Genomic DNA, 21,270 nt, shown 5'->3' on the forward strand with positions numbered 1-21,270 from the left:
GAATTATTAGTAACTAACCTGAAGTTCATGTGGATTTCATGAGCTTCACCCATGTCCTCTCCCTGTCCCAGGATCCCATCTATGGCACCGCATTGCATTTAGTCCCTTCAGCTCCTCTGGTTGTGACAGTTTCTCAGACTTACCTTGTTTTTTGTGAACTTGTCAGTTTTCAGGGGTCTTGGTCAGGATGTGTAGACTGCCTCTTGATTTGAGTTTGGTTGACATTTTTCTCAGTGTTAGACGGAGGCTCTGGGTTTTAGGGAAAAGGCCTCGGAGATGCTATATCTCAACAGAATAAGAAGGGGACATGGCGTAACCCTGATTCATCTCTGGTGATGTGAGCTGGGTTTCCTAGACAAGGCAGTGATTCCCAGGATTTCACAGCCTGGAGTTACTGTTCACATCCCCCTTCTGTTGTACTCTCTGGAAAGAAGTCTTTGTGCAGTCCACCCTTAATGGGTGGGGACTTATGGTCAACTCAATGAGGGTGAAGCATCTACCTAAATAATTGGGAATTCTTGTGTTTGGGAGCTTTGTCTATTCTTGCTGCATTTTTTAATTTATCTAGTCATTTACTGGCTTATGGATATTAATTTTATACTTTTGGCTATAAACAAATTCTGTGGTATTTGTTTTGTTCCTCAGATTGTTTCAGGTTTGGGAAATGGATCTGGCTCAAGCAGTTGGGCTCCTGTCTACCATATAAGAGGTCCAGGTTTCGAGGCCCATGGCCCCCTGGTGAAGGTAAGCTGGCCCACGTAGTAGTGCCTCCGAGAAGTGTTGCTCAGTGAAGAGTTCTGGCCATTTTGGAGAACTGGTACAGCAAGATTATGCAACAAGAGACACAGAGGAGTGACAATAAGAGACATAGCAGAACAGGGAGCTGAGGTGGCGCAAGAGAATTATCACTTCTGTCCCACTCCAGAAGGTCCCAGTTTGGGTTCCCAGAGCTGCCCAAAGAGAATACAAGCAGACACAGAAGAACACATGCCAGAATCACCGACCCAAAGGATATCAGGAATGAAATACAAAGAGAGATTGGAATTAGGGGCTCTGAGAGCATTGAATCTTTAAGCTCATCAGACAAATTTATTGATCTCAGGGGCTTCCTTTTATACCCCATTAAAGCAGGAAATTATTTCATGTTTGTTATTACCATTATATTAACCCATTCCAGTAAAAGCAGACACTTCTAATGTACAGGACCTACATGATTACACCTCTAGGTACAAAATCACTGTGTTCTTTAACACTATTCTATAAACAAGGCTATAAATCTTGTTGCTCACTGTGTCTTGTTCCACCTGAACACACACATCTCCTTGCTGGCCTTGTGACCTGCACGTAAAGCTGTGGTGACAGTATGTCTCAGTGGTCAAGGAAGTAACTTGCTTAATGGAAACAATGTGCCTTTATTTCCCACAAACACACAGTGAATGAACACAGAGCAGACAATGGGGTGGTGGTGGTGAGAGAAAAAAATAAATAAATCTTAAAAATAATTGTTCCAGTTTTGGTCATAGAGAGTCCTTCTGTTGGCTCCTGAGTCCTTCTGACATGTCCCCGTGGTTTTATGTTTTGGGCAATACACACTTGCTCACACTCCCATATGCTCCAGACTCATTCTATATATCTCTTATGCCAGTCCTAGATTCAGACTTTTCTGCAAGGACCATTGGTTCAGTTTTGAGATAATGGTCTTAGAAATTGAGGTCAGGCACTGGGTTTGCTCATTGCTATTGGGGCTTCATTGCTTCTAGGCCCTCAGCAGAGAGAACTAGGAAATGTGTGTGTATACCAATCCATGTGTAACACATCTATAATACATGTACATACACACATACCAATGTTTACACTAAACTACATTAAGCTAAGCATGAATTGATTCCATGTCTCCAACTCTAATGCCATATCTTATATGTCATTCTGGCTCTCCCCCTTGTAAATCTGTAAACTCCCAATTTTCAGTGAGAAATTTGGCTCTCACCACCCACTACATGTTTATTGTTCAATCCTCATACACATGGGTAGTGACTTCAGAATTGCTGGCCCCTACCCCATGAGAAAGAACTTTGCCAACTACATTCAGTGCTTAGCACAGTTCCTTTTGTCTTCACTCTTACAATTTCCAGCCTTCTCCAAAGGTCCTCAGTCCAGCAGCTCCTTCCCCCTCCTTCAGAGAGGTCATGCCAGGCACCTGCAACACAGCTGGATCCTTTTGCCCCAGTCTGCATCCATCCTGGGATTCCCCGCTTGCCTGGATGGTTTTTTAAAGTTTGCTCACTTAAGATTCACACTTTGTGCTGTAAGGTTTATGGGTTTAGACACATGTACAGTGTCATGTATCCACACTACAATACCACACAGAGTAGGGTCAGGGCCCTAAAATCCCTTGCTCTTCGCCTAAAGAACGCTTCACCCTCTGCAAGGTCCTGGCAACCAGGGATCTTCATTCAGTATCTAGGTTTATCTTTCCAGAATTTCATGGAGATGGAACTAGACAACATGTAGCCTTCCCAGAGTGGCTTCTTTCACTAGCAACATGCATTCATGATCTTTTATGAATTTGTAGCTCATTCCTTTTGAAGGCTGAGTGGTATTGTGTACTATGGATCAATGGATTACCAACAATTCTTTTTTAACAAGGTTCCATGGTTTGATCCCAGAAGCTCGTACTTGGGAAGCAGGTGCTCAAACTACTGAGCTACCCTTGCTTCACAGCCAATAACTGTTTTATCCATTCACATAAAGAAGGTAAATGTGGTTGGGGAATTATTAAGCTGCTGTAAGCACTTCTGTGCAGCTTTTTATGAAAATATATGTTTTTAATTAGATGAGCAAATACCTGGGAATGGCATTGCTGGGTTGTAAGTGAGGTTCACACTTAGCTTTTTAAGAACCTGCCAAATGCCTTCTGTGGTGGCTGCACCCTTTGGCCTTCCTACCAGCAGGGAGTACGGGTTCCTGGGCTCCACATCCTTGCCAGTGCAGGTGTCACCACTCGTGACAGACTGAAAATCCCCTCCCAGCCCAACAATGACCTCTACATCCTAATCCCTGGAACCTGTGAATATTACCTTATATGGTAAAAGGGGCCTTTGCATCTGTAATTATCTAGAGATGGGGGATTAGCCAGGATTATCCCCATGGGCCCTAGGAGTGATCACATGGATCTCATAACAGGGAAGTAGGAGATTTTACTATACCCAGAGGAGAAGGTGACAAGAAGACTGACTAGATTTGATGCTGTTGGCCTTAAGGTTAGAGTGATGCAGCCAGAAGCCAAGGAGAGCTGGCAGCCACCAGAAATGGAAATGACAAGACACAGGTTCTCTCTCTGCTGGAGCCTCCAGAGGGAGCCAGGCCTGGCCGACACCTTGATTCTATCCAGGGACATTGATTTTGGATTTCTGGCCTTGAGAATTGTGAGAACACAAATTTCTGTTGTTTAAAGCTACCAAATGTGAAAATTTGTTCCACAGGAAACTAGCTCACCCGTTTATTTTAGTTTAATTTAGTCATTCTAACAGGTACGTGCAGGGGCATCACATGGAGGTTTTCATCTGCTCTTCCCTTCAGGTGCTTATTTGTCACCTGTGTATCTTCTTTTGTGAGGTGTCTGTTCAGACTGTAGCCCATTTTTAAAATTGGGTTCTTTTCTTATTGTTATGTTTTAAGAGTTCTTTATGTACTCTGGGAAGAAATCCTTTATGAGAAATGTGATCTAAAATATTTTATCTCTCTGGCTTCAGCCAATGATAAAACGTAAGCTCTCAAATGAAAATTAAAATGTTGGAAAACTTGTATCCATCATCTTCAGCTTCACAGCTTTCAAATACCCATTTTCTGGTAGAATTTGGGTTAATTGTAACAAGTATCACCTTTTGAAAATATGTAAAGAAATGTGTCCATCCCAGAAGATCTACATAACTCAGTGGGCCAATGTGTTACATTTAAATCTTCATGCATTAGTATAAGATCCACTCAGTGTGCAAAGAGGGACCTGAGGATTTCAACATCACAAGATGAAATATTCAAGATTTCAGACAGTAACTCTCTTTTAGAAACTACACTTGTGTGCTTTTAGTATAGTATCAAAGATAAATGTTACCACTCACCTGAAAAGACTATTAAAAATGCTCCTCTCTTTTCCAACTACATTTATATGCGAGCCTGAATTTTTGGTTCAAACCTAAATAACCGATTTAATATAAGAAAGTCCAGGGGTGCTCTACTGTTTCAACCAAGAAAGATTTGCACAAATGTAAATTGATCCACTTTTCTTTTTACATTGTTTCCTACTGGAATTAGGTATGAACGTGTGAGTATTAATCTATAGGAATCTGTATGTTAAATTCCATTTTAATTTCTAGTATGGTTAGTAGCAGAGGAGGTCACCAAAATCTCCTTGGGGTCCTCATTAATTTGTGAGCTATGAATCAGGACCAGGCCTCACTGACAAAGGGTGACAGAGTGCTTGGTGCAGGGTGGGGTCAGTCCAGGGCCCCGGTCTCTGCTCTCACGGTCTTGCACCGAAATTGGGTGTGGGGCGGGGAGGTCGAGCTGGGGAGTCCCTGGTCCCCGCAGTTTCATTTTCCATCTCCCAACCTGAGTCAGTTCCTTTTGCCCCGACCCTCGTGACGCGAGCCCAGGGCTGCCTCCCATTGCGCGCCGGATTCTGGAGAAGCCAATCATGGTACCCGCTGCCCAGATAAAGCCCGCCCCGACCTGCCGGCATTCAGGTTCCGCCAGACCCGGGGATCCGGCCATGGCGCCGGGGACCCTCCTCCTGCTGCTCTCGGGGGCCCTGACCCAGACCTGGGCGGGTGAGTGTGGGGTCGGGAGGCGCTGCTCCGGAGGGGGGCAATGGGACCACCTGGGGAGGAGTCAGGACCCCGGAAGCTGCGTCCTCTCCACGCTGACCCCCCACATCGACCCCCGCCCCTTTTCTGTGCTCCCCCAGGCCCCCACTCCCTCAGGTATTTCAGCACCATCGTGTCCCGGCCCGAGCGCGGGGACACCCACTACATCGCCGTGGGCTACGTGGACGACACGCAGGGCGCGCGGTTCGACAGCGACGCGGACAGTCCGAGTTTGGTGCCGCGGGCGCCGTGGGCGGAGCAGGAGGGGTCCGAGTACTGGGAGCAGACGCGGAGGGCCAAGAGAAACGCGCAGACCTCCAGGGAGTACCTGCGGACTCTGCGCGGCTACTACAACCAGAGCGAGGCCGGTGAGCCACGCGGGGCCCAGGGTCCGCGCACGACCGGGATCCCCAACACTGGCCGGGGTCATCCTGAGTATCGGGACGCCACTCTCCCCCCAGCACCGGGGGCGGGGCGGGCAGGGGGGCGAGCAGGTGGGCGGGTCTGACCTCGGAGGCGGGTCCAGGGTCTCACACCTTCCAGTGGATGTATGGCTGTGACGTGGGCACCGACGGGCGCCTCCTCCGCGGGTACTACCAAAACGCCTACGATGGCGCCGACCACCTCGCCCTCAACGAGGACCTGCGCTCCTGGACGGCGGCGGACACGGCGGCGCAGATCACCCGGCGCAAGTGGGAGGAGGCGCGGGTTGCGCAGTATGAGAAAGCCTACCTGGAGGACAAATGTGTGCAGTGGCTGCAGAGATTCCTGGAGAGGGGGAAGGAGACGCTGCTGCGCACAGGTACAGGGGAACAGGGATCTCCTCGGCCTGGGCTGCGCCCCCACCTGCGTCCACGGGGAGGGGAAATCCAGTAGATGCTGGAACACTCTCCTGCCTGGGGGCCAGGGGCGGGGTCGGCCCAGGTGTCCAGACCCTGAAGCCTGAGTGACTCGCAGAGGCCCCGCCCTCTGTCAGGACAGTGAAGGGTCCAGCCTCCCCCGGGATGGAGGAGACCATCCCTGAAGCACCTGGGCAGCAGGTCAGCCTTGGGGACCACCGGGACGTTCTCAGGCCTTGTTCCTGCAGCTTTTCTGAGCCCCTCAGCCTCCACTAGGTCAGGGCTAGAGGTCCCTGCTCACATCACACACCTGGGGCCTCCTGCACTGGACGGTCTCACCTGACCCCAGAATTTCCAAGAATAGGACTTATCCCAGAACCCCAAGTCCAGGCTGGTGCCTGGGGCTTCCACTGCCCCCCAAGACTGTCCTGTCCATTCCTGGTGGTCACATGAGCACTGCTAGAATGGCCAGGAGAGAAATGGAAAGTTCCTGAAGTTTCTGACCTTCCTGCAGACCCCCCAAAGACACACGTGACCCACCACCCCATCCCTGACCGTGGGGTCACCCTGAGGTGCTGGGCCCTGGGCTTCTACCCAGCGGAGATCACGCTGACCTGGCAGCGGGACGGGGAGGACCAGACCCAGGACATGGAGTTTGTGGAGACCAGGCCTGCGGGGGACGGAACCTTCCAGAAGTGGGCGGCTGTGGTGGTGCCTTCTGGGGAGGAAGAGAGATACACATGCCACGTGCAGCACGAGGGGCTGCCTGAGCCCCTCACCCTGAGATGGGGTAAGTGGGATGAGGTGGGGGCCTCTTCTAGGGAAGCAGGAGCCCTTTTGAGCTCCTCCAGCAGGGTCAGGGCTGAGCCTGGGGTCAGGGCCCCTGACCTTCCCCCCTTCTCAGAGCCGCCTTCCCAGCCCCCCATCCTCATCGTGGGAATCGTGGCTGCCCTGGTCATCCTTGGAGTGTCCGTGGTGGCTGGAGTTCTGATCTGGAAGAGGAGGAACTCAGGTACGGCAGGGGCAGGTCTGAGGTTTCTTGTCCAGGGGGGATTCCAGCCCGGGTAGCAGTGTGCCCTGCCCCTTCCTGGTGCCGTGAAGCCCCTCCTCACACACGTGCCCATCCAGTCTGGGCCTGTTACTACACTTACTTTATAAACCTGTGAGAGATGTAGGACAATGTCCCCCAGTGATGACGTGGAGGCCCCTATTCCCAGCAGTCAGAGGGAAGGGGCTGCTGAGGACAGACCTCCAGGAGGGCAGAGGGTCCAGCTCACACATCCCCCACCTCATGTTTCCTGATCCTGCCCCGGGTCTGCAGTCATGGTTCTGGAAACTTCCCTGGATCCAGGACTAGTTCTCAGGACCTCATGTCCTGCTCTCACTAGTTGTTTTTCCACAGGTGGAAAAGGAGGGAGCTACGCTCAGGCTGCTTGTAAGTGGGGGACGGAGGGGGAGGTGGTGTGGAGGGTCAAGGCTGACCTGAGGCTTTGGGGAGTGTAGACAGAGCCCATGGGGCAGCTCACCCCATCACTCCTTGACTCACATGTCCCTGTGGCTCTGACCAGACCCTGTATTTGTTCCTCTCCAGCCAGTGACAGTGCCCAGGGCTCTGATGAGTCTCTTGAGGCTTCTAGAGATGGGACCCTGGGGGCCTGAAAGGGGAGAGGGGTTGGGCCGAGAGGACACGCTTAGGTCCTGGGGATTCCTTGGATGTGGACATGAGGGCTGTGGAGGGCTGGTCATGACGTCAACATTTACAGAGACAACCTAGATGTGCTCTTGATTGTTTTCTTCTGTAGCGTGACAAAGCTGCCTCGTGGGGGACGGAGAGATTCCAGAGCTGTTCACACTCCTCGTGTGACTTCAAGACTCCCTTACTTTGGCATGTGAAGACTTTTCTTCCTGGAGCTGGCAGCTGTGTGTCTGCATTCCCAGAACTGTGGGCAGCGAGGGCTCACGTGGCCCATCATCCCGGCTCAACCTGGTGTACACTCGGCGCCCCTCGTTTCTTGTTTGCTTGATGGTTCTGTGATGTTGGAGGAACATGGCTTTTCTTGCTCCTCTCCATGAGGTCTGCTCTCCTCCTGCTCTGTGTCCCCATCTCTGACTCCAGCAGGCATCGTGTTGACCATCCATGGCCCACAAGACCCTTGAGCATCTCTGATACCAAAAGACTGTTTTCCAGACCTACCAGCTCCTGCCTCATGCTGGGCTGTTACCTGTTTGTTCTTTCCATACTTTCTCCAATCTTTTCTAAGGAATCAGATTCTGGAATTAGCACTGTGGAGGATCGACAGTTTTGACTTTATTTGACTCCTGGTGGTTTGGTCCTTCTCTGCCACCTGCCCTCCCTCTCTGCCCTTACCCAGCTCCACTGACCCCAATGCTGGCTGCAGCCCAAGCCCGTGGATTTGTAGAGCAGGCCCTAGTGTAGATCAACAAGTGGGCAATGGGGTCTTAGCCTGGATTGCTCTTGTCTTGGAGGGAGTTGAAATTGTTCCGTAGTCATAGATTGGGCTGGAGGGGAGGGGAGGTGGAGCAGCCCTTGTGAGAGTCCTGGTGGTCTCAGTGTCAAGGTGAGTAGAGGTTGTGCCATTGCTGCCAGGAGACCACAGCTGTGTTAGGAAAGGCAGTGGGTGGGGGTCCTCACTGACCACTGCTGCACCTGGTGTTTGTGGAGGACTGTGGAGGACACCATTTTTTACCTTCTGGGAAACATTAGTGAACTAAAAAGAGTTAAATCTCTGGCCTTGGTCGAACAGATGTGCTTTGTGAACATGGGTGGTCAGTGTGGGCCTCACTGAGGCCATGACCTTTGAGGAAAGCTTGAAGGTCATGAAGAGCATATCCCTGAGGATGTCTGGGAAGGTCTTCCAAGGCAGGGAACCCGGCAGCATGCCATGGTGGGCAGGGGTGGCCTGTGGTTCTGAGTAGAGCAAGAGGCAGAGTGGCTACAGCAGCATCATGGAGACAGGCAGAGGTCAGCCAGATCTTGGGGGCCTTATGGATATGGGACGGCTTAATTTTTCTGAATGAGATGGACTTAAAAGGTATTTTGAAAAGAGACCCATGTTATGATTTCTCTTACATGATTACTCATGCTGCTGTGTTGAGAACAGCAGTGAGAGGTGAGGGGCAGTGAGGGAGTAGGGAAAAAAGGATTAAATTAGTGCAGTGTTCAAACTAGAGATGTGAGTTGCTCTGCCTGGGATAGGAGCAGGGAAAATAGTGGGAAATAGAAGTGTACTTATAAACATTTTAGGGTTTCCTAACATCACATTTGGGTATGAGAGAATAAGCAATTAGGAAGACATGAAAAATTTCATCTATTCAATGGAGAGGAGTTGAAAACAGAAAGGTGGAGCTGTCAGTGGAAGTGGGAAGACTCAGGAAGGAGGATAGTTGAAGGGTCATTGCAAGCATTCTGTTTAGAAAAAGCTGAATCTGAAATGTCCATCAGAAATGTGAGGTGGTCAGTTGCCATTGGAAATATGAATCTGGAGATTAGAAGTGTCTGGGCTAGAATCACAGATTTGGGGGTGATCCCATATAAGTGATATTTTTAACCTAAGGAGAAGATGAGGTCATCAAGTGTGTGATTAGCTACAAAAAGGAGAGGAGCAAGGACTGACCCTGGACCTCCCAGAGCTCAGCCATCCATGGACCACACTCGAGTGACCACACAGCTCTGGCACCACATCTGGAAGATATGTGGTCCAGGGAACCCCAACTTCTCTGTGCAGAGGAACCTCCTGGACACCCTACAAGGAGCCAGAATGTCTGATGGAGCACAAGGTTCTGTGTTCATAACAAGGGGGTGCGGAGCTGCTGGATTTCAGGTCCATCTTTAGAGGAAGGACCCAGACCAGGGGGGCCACGTGTCTGTGTTCCAGTTCCCCTGGGGTGGTGGAATGTGCCTTCTGGGCTCTTGCTCCATGTCCTGAGATGGGGGTCTGGGGAGAAGCCTGAGTGCTTCATCACAAGCCCCTCAGGCTGTCTTGTCTCAGCTGGATGGTAAAACTTGTTTGGCTGTGATGAGCCTAGTGCTCTGCATGGTGCTTAAACCATGTAAACAATTCCTTTCTGGAAAAGAAAGAGAGGATATCTGTCATCAATTATGAGAGTGATGTTGGGAAATGCATGTGCTTTCTCTGCAATGTGGTATAGCCAGATGGGGATTTATAAAGTGGTTCAACATTCTGGATTACATGCTCACTTCTTGTTGCAAGCAATGGATTCTAGATTTTTCTAATTTCAACATAAGGAATTCATAAATGTGATCCGGGGACTCACTTTATTTTGGGGAAAGCCACAGAACCAGGAGCTTGTGGCCACATAACCAGGGACAGAATCCACAACCCACTCTAGGTCAGGTCCCTTGTGTAACCAAGGCCACTGCTGCTGGGCAAGAGGCTACCCACTCACCTGATGCTGGACATGGGACCTTCAGGTAAAAGTTCATGCAACCCTCCCCACTGGACTCTCACAGTCCAGCGTCACTGGGTCAGCACATCCTGAGCCAGAGTCTGCTGTTGTCATCTTACAGGGAGGCCAAAGCTCCTCTGTGTCCAGTTAAAGTATGTTTGGGAAGGTGAGCTTCCCTCTTCCAGGCTCCATTAAGTGTGGAATTCCCTGGTGTGGGAAGAGGTCCAGGTGTTGTGGGATGGGCAAGGAGGATGAAAAGTGAGGACAGGTGTTAATTCCTGGAGCCAGAATCAGACTGGAACTTTATCTGGTACTTTGATGACACTTGGGTTTGATTGGGTAAATGAGTGACTAATAAATGACACCTTTCAATTCATTCCCTTATAGTCTTTCATGGGTTTCACTGTTTGTTTTTGTCAATTTATCTTCACAAATAATTAGAGGGCATTGCTGGATGGATACATGATTTCTGAAAACATCTCTCCCTGTCTTTTTCTCATAATAGGATTTATAAAACCCAGATCTCTAAGACTTCAGAGGAGTATGTGTGCACTGACATTTCATATAACTTTTATATTTCCTTGTCCATGCACACATTTCTGTGGAGAGGATCCACAGCCTTTATAGTTTTTATGCAGCCCCCATAAGAGTCTAATATACCCCCCCAGGTTTAGACACTGTGCTTCTCCAAGTCTGGACATGAGCAGCTGCTCAACACACTTTTCAGCAGACCCAAGGACACAATGTAAATGCTCCTCTGTTTCTTGCATGTCTCCAGTCTGGGACACAATAAGTTAGAGGCTCCCTTGTTGCTCTCAGGTTCAGTTTCCATCTGGGTCTCACTGTGGCTGGTAAACGGTCCACAGAGCAGCATTAGCTCCTGACCACACTGAGGAGCGCTGGGGGAGATGGACCGTGTTCCAGCACCTACCCTGGTGTCCAGTTACTGGCCGGAATTAATGGGTAGTTAAGGAGACTTCATTTTCAGTAATATGGTGGGTCTGCTTTTAAGGCTGTCTTTTCCACTGAGTAGAATTAAAATAATAGATAAAGTATAAATCCATCAGTTAGTATTAAAGAAAAAATAATTTCGGTCAAAGTTCATGTGGAAAGGCATCTAGAGAGGTTACTGGCATCCATCCTGTAAGCGTTTTTCAAAACTCAAAATCCTGTCTTTGTTTATGGGCCTCACATGCTGAAGTAGACAGGAGCTGATACCAAACCTTTTTCTTCTGGGAAGTGAAATAGGAGACAGTCCACCACCTAGGAAATCTAGAAAGCTAAAGATTCATAGCCTCAGAGTAAGGGAGGAATAAAAGAAATCTGTCTCAACCTGCAAGGAAGAGTGTTCTGAGGAAACTTGCCTTTTAGCCTAGGGTGAGGGCTGAATTGTGGGGGGGAGAAAGTAACTGTATCTGAGGAATTATGTCCACTAACCAGCCCTCCTGTGGTTTGTTGTCCAAATGTGCCTCACCTGTGGAACAAAATAACTTCAAGCCTGGATTTAGTGTAGAATATCGATTGGTGGTAATCTAAAAATTGGAAGAAGAAAACAAAAGCCTTTAGAGAATTCCATATGTAACCTATGAGTCAAAGATTTTATTCATTTTCACAAGGAAGAAGTGCAGCTCATAGCAAGAAACATATAAATGAAATAGAAAAAAGTGATCATGAATCAGAAAAATAGATCATAAAGAGAAGCTCAGAAAACTTCAATATTGGAATTATGAGATAAAGAAATTATTTTATATAAGAATTAAAATGATTAGCTTGAAATTTCCTGCAGAACATGGGAAACTTAAAATGACCTAGCTATTCTGTGAAAGAACCAAATATACTTCTCTGAATTAAAAGATACAATGAATTCAATTAGAAACTCAGTTTGGAATTTTGCTTTGGATGATGATGTAGAAACAGCAGCCAGATGAACTTTCCTGACCTAAACAACTTCAAATTCCAAAAAATGTAAGAAACAACAATTTTCAGATACCAGACAACAGATACAAGGATTTATGATCGTTAAGATGAAGATAACAAAAGGCATGAGTTTTACACTTGTCCAAAGCAAGCAGAAGGAAAGAAATAGTAAAGATAAGATAAAAAAATCAGTGAAATAGAACATAGAGAAAAACAAGAGATTGAAACCTTGTTTGCTGGGGAAATGTCAGTACACTTTATAAACCTGTGGCTTGATTGATCAAGATAAAAAGACAAATTACATATATAAAGAATGAGAGAAAGTTTATCTGTACAGACTCTTTAGAAAGTTAGTAATTGGAAACCTTCCCACACATGAAACTCCAGGCTGAGGAGCTCTCATTGCTGAATTATATCAAACACATAATAAAGAAATAATATCAATTGTATACAAAACCCTCTTACATATTAGAGATGGGAACAATTCCCAATTCTTGTACAAGTCCAGCATTACCCTCATTCAAAAACCAGGCAAAGACATCACAAGGAAAGAGACATACAGAACACTGTCCCTCATGATCCTGGGCTTAAAAATCCGTGGTTAGGGCGTCCGTCTACCACATGGGAGGTCCGTGGTTCAAGCCCCGGGCCTCCTTGACCCGTGTGGAGCTGGCCCATGCGCAGTGCTGATGCGCGCAAGGAGTGCTGTGCTACACAGGGGTGTCCCCCGCGTAGGGGAGCCCCACGCGCAAGGAGTGCGCCCATAAGGAGAGCCGCCCAGCGTGAAGGAGGGAGCAGCCTGCCGAGGAATGGCGCCGCCCACACTTCCCGTGCCGCTGACGACAACAGAAGCGGACAAAGAAACAAGACGCAGCAAAAAGACACAGAAAACAGACAACCGGGGGAGGGGAGGGGAATTAAATAAAATAAAAATAAATCTTAAAAAAAAAAATCCACACAAAGTGTGAGTAAACCAAATGCAAAAATATATAAATAGTATTATAGATCATGCCTAATTGGACTAGCTGGGACTGCAAAGGTGGGTTAATATCTTACTCATCTCAGGTTTCCAAATTAATAGAATAAAGCACAAACTCCATGTCACCAAACTGCAGGAAAAGCATTTGTGAAAGTCAACTTCTTTTACAGACAAAATCTCTCAGCAAACTAGGAATAGAAAGCAGATTCCAATATGTGCATCCAGACATCATGAAAATCTATGCTAACATCATACTCAATGATGAAAGGCTAAATCCTAAAATCAAGTAGTTAGGTCCATTTGCAACATTTTTTCCCTCTATTTTTTAAAAATTTGAGGTCCCCATATACCCCCACCCCCCTCATCCCACTCCTCCCAAATCAACAACCTCTTTCATCATCGTGGGACATACATTGCATTTGGTTGCACCATTTATATTTAACCTTATTCTGGATGTCCTAAGCAGTGTTAGAAGGCACAAAATGAAATGCAAGCCCTATAGATAGTAAAGGAAGAAGTAAAACTGCCATTATTTGCAATCAGCATGATAATATATGTTATAAGACCACAAAAAAAAAACGACAAATTTACCAGAATTAAGAAATGAATTTAGCAAGGTCAGCACATATGCATCATTTCTATTTCTATATACTAGTGAGGGCAGCCAGAAAATGAAAATTTAAAGACCCTCCCCTGACAGCTGCAGTATGGTGAAGCCCCCACCCCTTGGATGCTTTGATGCTGCCCTGGAGCCAGGACTGCCCGGCCCACAGCCTCCCTGAGGGTCCCAGCGGGTGGCAGCGGTAGAAGTGGCAGGAGCAGGAGCTCTGCGAGAGTGGGTGTGGATCCCGGCTATTTCTGCAGATTCTGAGCACCAGCGACACCTCAAGGGCTACACAGAGTTTAAGGTCACTCCTGGTTGTCTCACAAAGGAATCCAGAGGGTATCCAGGAAGGAAGCATAAAGAAGATACTATGATTTTCAGAAACTGCACAGAGAAGTCGGGCAAATTCACAAAAATTTATTCCACCATTCAAAATTGTTTTCTCCATTTGCTAAAGGTCCAGTTTTTGGAAACTTGATGACACTTATTGAAGAGAGAAGATCAGCCACAGTTCTCTGCAAATATTCCTGCTCCTTCTAATAGTAACAGCTTGAAGATCTTTTCAAGGCTGGAGTAATTAAAGGCAGTTCTGAATGGATTGGTCCTGCTGAAGCCTATTTGGATTGGCTCCTTGACAGCTTTCCTGAGTGTAGCAGGGAAGGCTTCTCTAGGGACAGTGATCTGATATCACTTGCTGTGGATGTGGATTCTCTTGCTGAGTTAGGGAATGGAATGGCCTCCAATCAAAACTTTCCCATTACAACTTTTGGTCTCTGTCTTTACTCGGATACCATATATGGACTGTTGCTTCTGACAGTGACTGGAATAAAAAAGAACAATGAGAAAGTCATACCCTCTTTCCTGGACATTTGGAACCCAGGTTTGGCAAGGGAGATTGATTGGAGATAGCAGGAGAAATTAATAAAGCTGGGTTTTAAAAAGGAAGAAGATGATAGTGAAGCTGCTTCTGATCTTATAGGAAGGGAGTTTCTGTATTCCTAGGAGGTGCTCAAGGAGAGTCAAGTACTACTCTTTGAGAAGCTGTGATGAGAAAGCAGAGGACCTTATGTGGGCAGAGAGTATGTCTAGCCTTTATGGAAAACCCCACCTTCAGGATGTATCACAGGTTTTTACCTGTCATGGACACAAGGACAGAACAGACATTTGTTTTAAAAGGTCTAAGGAGAAGCAGTGAACACAGCAGGAACAGAACAACCGTCTTCCCCACTCTGTGCCCACCATGGTGGCTCTGCACAAGGACCTCAGCTCTGAGGAGTCAGTTCTCCTTGGGCTGCAGCAAGAGGGAGTAGGCAAACTGGTCACATGTCAGACACCTTCAGCTCACGTATTTTAGCTGGTGAAGTGAGGGTGAAGGTTCCTGTGACAACCATAGCCCAGAGAGAATGGACTGTGCCCCAGAGGTTGAGCTACTGGGGAAGAAACAGAAGCCCATGATGGGTGGAGTTGGATGCTGTCCTCTGAATTTCTTCCTGAAAGATTCTGGTTGAGTGCCCCCCAGCAGGAATACACACTCACACTGCTATGAGAGTACAATGCTTGCTCACTATGCAACAGCTCTTGCCATTCAGTCCTGTGGAGCATCTTGGTGCTGGCCTTGATGGGCTTAAAGACATCAAAGCTCCTCCATTTTTTGCCCCTGTGGATTGGGCAGAACTGATGCCCATGCAGGGTTTTCTACACTCATTCCAGTGTTAGTGACGGCGTCTCCAGCACTGAGGCCTCTTTCCCTGCAGTCATTTATGGAGCACCAAATCATTTGGATAAAACATTTCAGGAAATGAGAAAAGAAAAAGGCTACACAAGAGCAATTTATTTACAGCTACGATCTGAATAAGATGTTGATTTATAAGAGTAAGGGGGTGTAATGTACAAACCTTTAACCAAGGTGTGATCATTATTTAATCTGCATTTAGTGCTGAAGGTGAGTTGTGAACCCAGCTGAAAGAGGAGTGCCCTTCAAGATATTCCTCTGACATAAAGTGCTAAGTGTAAGATTTTTAAAAATATATACATTTTTTATTTAATTGTCTTTTTTAAAAGATACATTGATCACTAAAAATGTTACATTAAAAACTATATGATATGGACCATAGACTATGGGGTGCAGTGATGCCCAGAGATGTACTTACCAGGTGCAATGGATGTGTCATGATGATGGGAGAGAGTGTTGCTGTGGGGGGAGTGGGGGGTGGGGGTAGTGGGGTTGCATGGGACCTCATATTTTTTGAATGTAATTTTTTTTAAAAAAATGAATAAAAAATAAAAATAAAAATAAAAAAATAAAAACTATAAGAGATTGCCATATACCCCACCCCCACACATTCCTCCCACATCCACAGGATCTTTCATCATTGTGGCACATTCATTGCATTTGAAGACATTTGGCCCACTGCTGCACTGCATGGATTATAGTTTACATTGTAGTTTACACACTCCCCCAGTCCATTCAGTGGGTTATGGCAGGATATATAGTGTCTTGCTTCTGTCCCTGCAATATCATTCAAGACAACTTCAAGTCCCATAAATGACCCCACATCACACCTCTTCTTCCCTCTCCATGGCCTCTGCAACTCCCGTGGCCACTGTCTCCACATCAATGATACAATTTCCTCTGTTGCTAGAGTCACAATAGTTCTATAGTAGAATACCGGTAAGTCCACCCTAATCCACATTTTATTCCTCCATCGTGTGGATGCTGGGATGGCAATGTCCACTCCACCCTTAAATCAAGAGGGGGCTTAGATCTCATATGGCTGCTTGCAGTTGTAGACTCCCTTGGTTTCCTGTTGTAGTGCTTGACCATCCTCACTTCCCTGTTAGCTGACCTCGGTAAGTCCAATGGACCATAAGAGTAGATGTTCCAACTCTGCTGAGGCTCAGGGCCAGCTGGCACATGGCCAATTCAGAGATTCAAGTCTCCTGAGTATACACCAACCCCAGTACCAACTACAGGTTCAGTGAAAGTGACAGAAGAGGCATGTGTAGAAAGGTCACATCTGAGTCCAACTTCATCACATTCAGGGAAACAAATTCCAAAGTAGAGCCCACTGGCAAGGCACTGAACTCCAGAGCCATCTGCCATGACCATAGAGCCTGTGTGTCTCTGTAGCCTTCAGCAGTACCAGTATCTGGGGGTGCATCTAGTTTTGGTCTCTCTGAGATTCTGCTGAGACATGCATAAGCATGACCCCTCTGATGACATACTGACAAATCTTCAAAAATAAAGTTTACGATATTTTTCTTTTTTTAATACCCCAATTTATCCTTTACTTTATTTTAGCTTTTCTAATTGTTAAGTATTCTATTTCTAATATTAAACATATTGATTATTTTGTTTTTCTACTAATTGAATCTGGCAATATATTAGTCTTCATTTTTTTAAAAGTTTTGGATTACAGAGGGGTTCAACTATGGCAGGGGAGTAGCACTGGTGTGGAGTGTCATTGATGGGGGACACATGGTTGGGTGGGAGGTCTCCTGGGCATATATATAGGGTATATAAAATGTTCGGATATTTGTTGGGTATTGTCATAGTAGGTAGAGTTACACACGACAACTGAGTTCCCATTCGGGGAGGTCTATCACACTCCCCAATGGAGCAGCAAAAATCCCCCAAGTACAAGGGCAAACACCAGTGAAGAAGGATGGTCCAATGATGGGCCCTACATACTGATGACTATGCTTATGAACCCATGTGCTTGAAATTTCAACTAGGCCGAGAGCTATTGGGTGCCTAAGAATTACCTCCTGAGAGCCTCCATGCTGCTCGAATGTGGCCATTCTAAGTGTAAGATTAAGTGATACTAGAAAGAAAGACCTTTACATGACTCTTAGTGGTGTTTTCTGCTAACCAGTATTGGTTTATATGATCAAATTAATATTTGCTGAATAATATACTAAAAATGCTTCATGAATAACATCACCTATGGAACTTAAAATGTGAGAAAAACGATTATGCATTTTTCTAATAGGAGACTTGTACCATTATGCTATATAATTAATGTATACTCAGTGTGGTCTCATACTGCTTCACACTCTCAGCAATCCGTGTGAGAAGAAAACACTCATGCTGTCAACATTGTACCTTGTTGCTTTATACTGCTTATTTAGAGAAGGCATTCAGATAAACACTCTATCTTCAATTTTGTTTCCTTTCTCCATCTTCCCATTTCTTTGACCCTTTTCCTACTCTCTCATATTCCTTTCCTCCCACCCCTACCAACACACAAGCAACAAAAAAAGGAAGGGAATATTTATATCCCCTAATTGTATCAACTTTTTAAAGACTAAGAAATCATGATGTCAAATAAACATGGTAAAAAATGTTAAATGTCCTCCACTTATAAATAGTTACCAATAGTTACAAATATTATAAAACACTTATCTTACACTATGTGGTATCTTGGATTGGATCCTGGAACAGGAAAAGGAACAAACATTAGTGGAAAACCTGGTGAAAGCTACATAAATTCTATGGATTCGGCAATTATAATATATTATACATTATTTCTCAGCTGTAACAAACTTACAATGTTTATGTAAGTACTAACTGGAGAGGAAACTGGGTGAAGGGTAACTGCAACTGTCTACACCAACTGTTCAACTTTTTTGTAAATTAAAAATTATTCTGATATAAAAAACCTTTATTTAAAGTGGAAAATAATATTTGGAAACAAATTTAATGCAGAGGATGAAAATCCTTACCCTGACAATTATAGCACATTGCAAAAGGAAATAAAAGAAGACCTAAAGATACGGAGGTGGAGTGGTGGAAGTGGAAATGGGTCCTGGCGGCCGGGGAAAGGTAGCGCTGAGGGGGCGGCAGCGACTCCTACTGCTGCCTCTTCCTGACAGTACAGGTGCATCGAATGCAACCAGGAGGCTAAGGAGCTGTACCGCGACTATAACCACGGTGTGCTGAAGATAACCATCTGCCAATCCTGCCAGAAACCTGTAGATAAATACATCGAATATGATCCTGTCATCATCTTGATTAATGCAATTTTATGCAAAGCCCAGGCCTACAAGGCATATTATTTTCAATACTAAAATAAATATTCATGGAAAACTCTGCATATTTTGCTTGCTTTGTGAAGCATACCTGAGATGGTGGCAGCTTCAAGATTCAAACCAGAACACTGACCCAGATGACTTGATTAGATATGCTAAGGAGTGGGATTTCTATAGAATGTTTGCAATTGCTTCATTAGAACAAACTGCCTATTTTATTGGCATTTTTACTTTCCTGTGGGTAGAACGACCCATGACGACGAAAAAAAAGCCCAACTTCACTTTGCTGCTGAAAGCGTTATTATTATCCAGCTACGGAAAACTCTTGCTGATTCCAGCTGTCATTTGGGAACATGACTACACACCTCTGTGCCTCAAACTCATTAAAGTATTTGTCCTTACATCAAATTTCCAGACAATTAGAGTGACCCTGAACGTCAACCGAAAGCTGTCCTTTTTGGCTGTCTTGAGTGGTTTACTGTTGGAAAGTACCATCGTCTAAATTCTTCCAGAGGATGGAATGGGATGTTGGAAGTGATTGTGCCATCTATAAATCTCAGGATTTTTGAAGAGTTGTATTCTGTACTATCTATGACATGATCAGCTGCATCTGAAAAGAAAAGACATGAAATATAAACTGAGCTACTCACTTCTATTGACTAATATGGAGCAAGGATTTGGAAACATTTCCTGAAAAAGAAAGCAGTGATTGTGGCACTGGGAGTCCCCATACCCACATGCCCACACACACATACACACTGTAGAAACCACTAAACCAAACCACTAAACCATACACATTAATGCACATGGACACACATAGAAACACTCAAGACAAACACAAGGAATGTTGCCCACAGGAACTGATATACACAAGTGAAGATTTACATGTTATAGACAATCCCGGGTAAGCATTTGAATTGACAGAGGGACATGTAATTCATAATTCACACATAATAAAAAATTTGCATTTCAAAAAATAAATAAATAAATAAAGATACGGAGGTTTATGTCTTGCTTATGGCTGGGAAAACAAATATTGTTAGGATTAAACAGAAAAGGCTCTTTTAGAGAAACAAAAATGGAGAGAGTTCATTGTTGTCATTACTGAATTACAAGTAATTTTAAAGGAAGTCTCTCAGATGGACAGGAAGTGTCTTTGTGTGTGTATACATGTATCTACCTATCTGTATATAATTTCTGTTGTTAACGATCCTTCTGGGAATTCTGCGTTACCACCTAATGTCACTTGCCATACAAAGGTGGTTCAAAATAAGGATCAATTGATGAATGTAATTCATGACATTAATAGAATTATTGAAAAAGCCATATGATCATCACAAATTATGCAAAAAAGACATGGAAAAAAAACACAAACAAACAGATCCTTCCTTAATAGAAGCACTCAGAACTAGCTATAGAAGGAAACTTCCTCAACCATGGGGAAGCACAAGTCCAGGTTCTGCAGGCAGGTTGCAAGCAGGGCTCAGATGGAAGTCCATTAAAGGTCTTTGATGAGTTTCTGGGAGATGCTGGTTATACAAAGATGAGCTGTGAAATTCTCCATGAATGCTGAAATTACCTCCCCTTTTAAGGCATTCAACTAATTAGATAACATGCCACTCATTGCTGATGGCAATCTCCCAGGTTGATGGTAGGTGTGACCAGGCATCTATGCAGTAAACTCAATGATGACTAAAGCCCATAAATGTCCTTACATTACGATTAGCCCAGTGCTTGGTTGACCAAAAAACTGGGCACAGCTACCTGGCCGAGATGACACACTAGCCTAACCATCACCATTACTGATACCAATTTCTGTATGAAGGTTTGGACTCTCAGATGGAGTTACAGGTTTTTCAATGTAACCCAAGGAACCAAAGAACAAAATGATGGAAGTAAATAATGCAGTTATAGTAATATTGTTGAATGTGAATGGATTAAACTCCCAATCAAAATATATAGGATGACAGAATCGGTGAAAAATCATGAGCTATCCACGTGCTTCCTACAAGAGAATCACCTTAGACCGAGGGATACAAACTGGCTGAAAGTCAAAGTTTGTAAAAAGATACTCCACCCAAACTGTACCTGTAAAAGAGAAAGGGATAGCTATACTAATTTCAGACAAAGCAGACTTTGAATGCAAAAAAGTTGTAAGAGGTACAGAAGGTCATTATACATTAATTAGAGGGATAATCCACCAGGAAGATATAACAGTCATAAATATCTATCCATCTAACCTGGATGCCCCAAGATATATGAGACAAACTCTTCAAACTGAAGGGAGAAATAGACATGGTACAATAATCATTGGAGTTGCAAAATACCCCTCACATCATTAGATAGAGCAACTAGACAGAAGACCAACAAGGAAACCTAAATTTTGAATATAATAAACAAGCTAAACCTAACAGTCACATACAGAACATTGCATCCCAAATTAGCAGATTATACATTCTTTTTTTTTTTTTAAAGAATATGACTTCTTTTTTTTTTTTAAGATTTATTTATTTATTTAAACTCCCCCCCCTCACCTGGTTGTCTGTTCTTGGTGTCTATTTGCAGCATCTTGTTTGTCCGCTTCTGTTGTCGTCAGCGGTCCCGCCGCAC

At 45.2% G+C, this 21,270-nt stretch overlaps 1 protein-coding gene and 2 pseudogenes across 2 annotated transcripts; all 3 read left to right on the forward strand.

Annotated features, from left to right (window-relative positions):
* The first annotated feature begins 4,668 nt into the window (after positions 1–4,668).
* On the forward strand, positions 4,669–10,505 carry LOC105744147 (saoe class I histocompatibility antigen, A alpha chain-like). Of its 2 annotated transcripts, none has more exons than XM_058285420.1 (7): positions 4,669–4,826; positions 4,964–5,230; positions 5,389–5,664; positions 6,216–6,491; positions 6,606–6,713; positions 7,104–7,136; positions 7,504–10,505. In XM_058285420.1, exons 1-7 carry the CDS (start codon positions 4,694–4,696, stop codon positions 7,506–7,508), a joined length of 1,098 nt encoding a protein of 365 aa, XP_058141403.1. In that variant the 5' UTR covers positions 4,669–4,693; the 3' UTR covers positions 7,509–10,505. The 2 variants fall into 2 exon arrangements, with proteins under 2 accessions (XP_058141403.1, XP_004475391.1); XM_004475334.4 differs by lacking the exon at positions 7,504–10,505 and adding an exon at positions 7,293–7,387 and having other exon boundaries at positions 4,724–4,826.
* Positions 8,513–14,983, forward strand: LOC101424005 (ribosomal protein S6 kinase delta-1 pseudogene; annotated as a pseudogene).
* A 2,260-nt stretch (positions 14,984–17,243) lies between these two features.
* On the forward strand, positions 17,244–19,628 carry LOC139436155 (protein ARV1 pseudogene; annotated as a pseudogene).
* Positions 19,629–21,270: the final 1,642 nt, after the last annotated feature.

This window comes from Dasypus novemcinctus, chromosome 22, assembly GCF_030445035.2.
Source record: "Dasypus novemcinctus isolate mDasNov1 chromosome 22, mDasNov1.1.hap2, whole genome shotgun sequence".
NCBI classification, from domain to species: domain Eukaryota; kingdom Metazoa; phylum Chordata; class Mammalia; order Cingulata; family Dasypodidae; genus Dasypus; species Dasypus novemcinctus.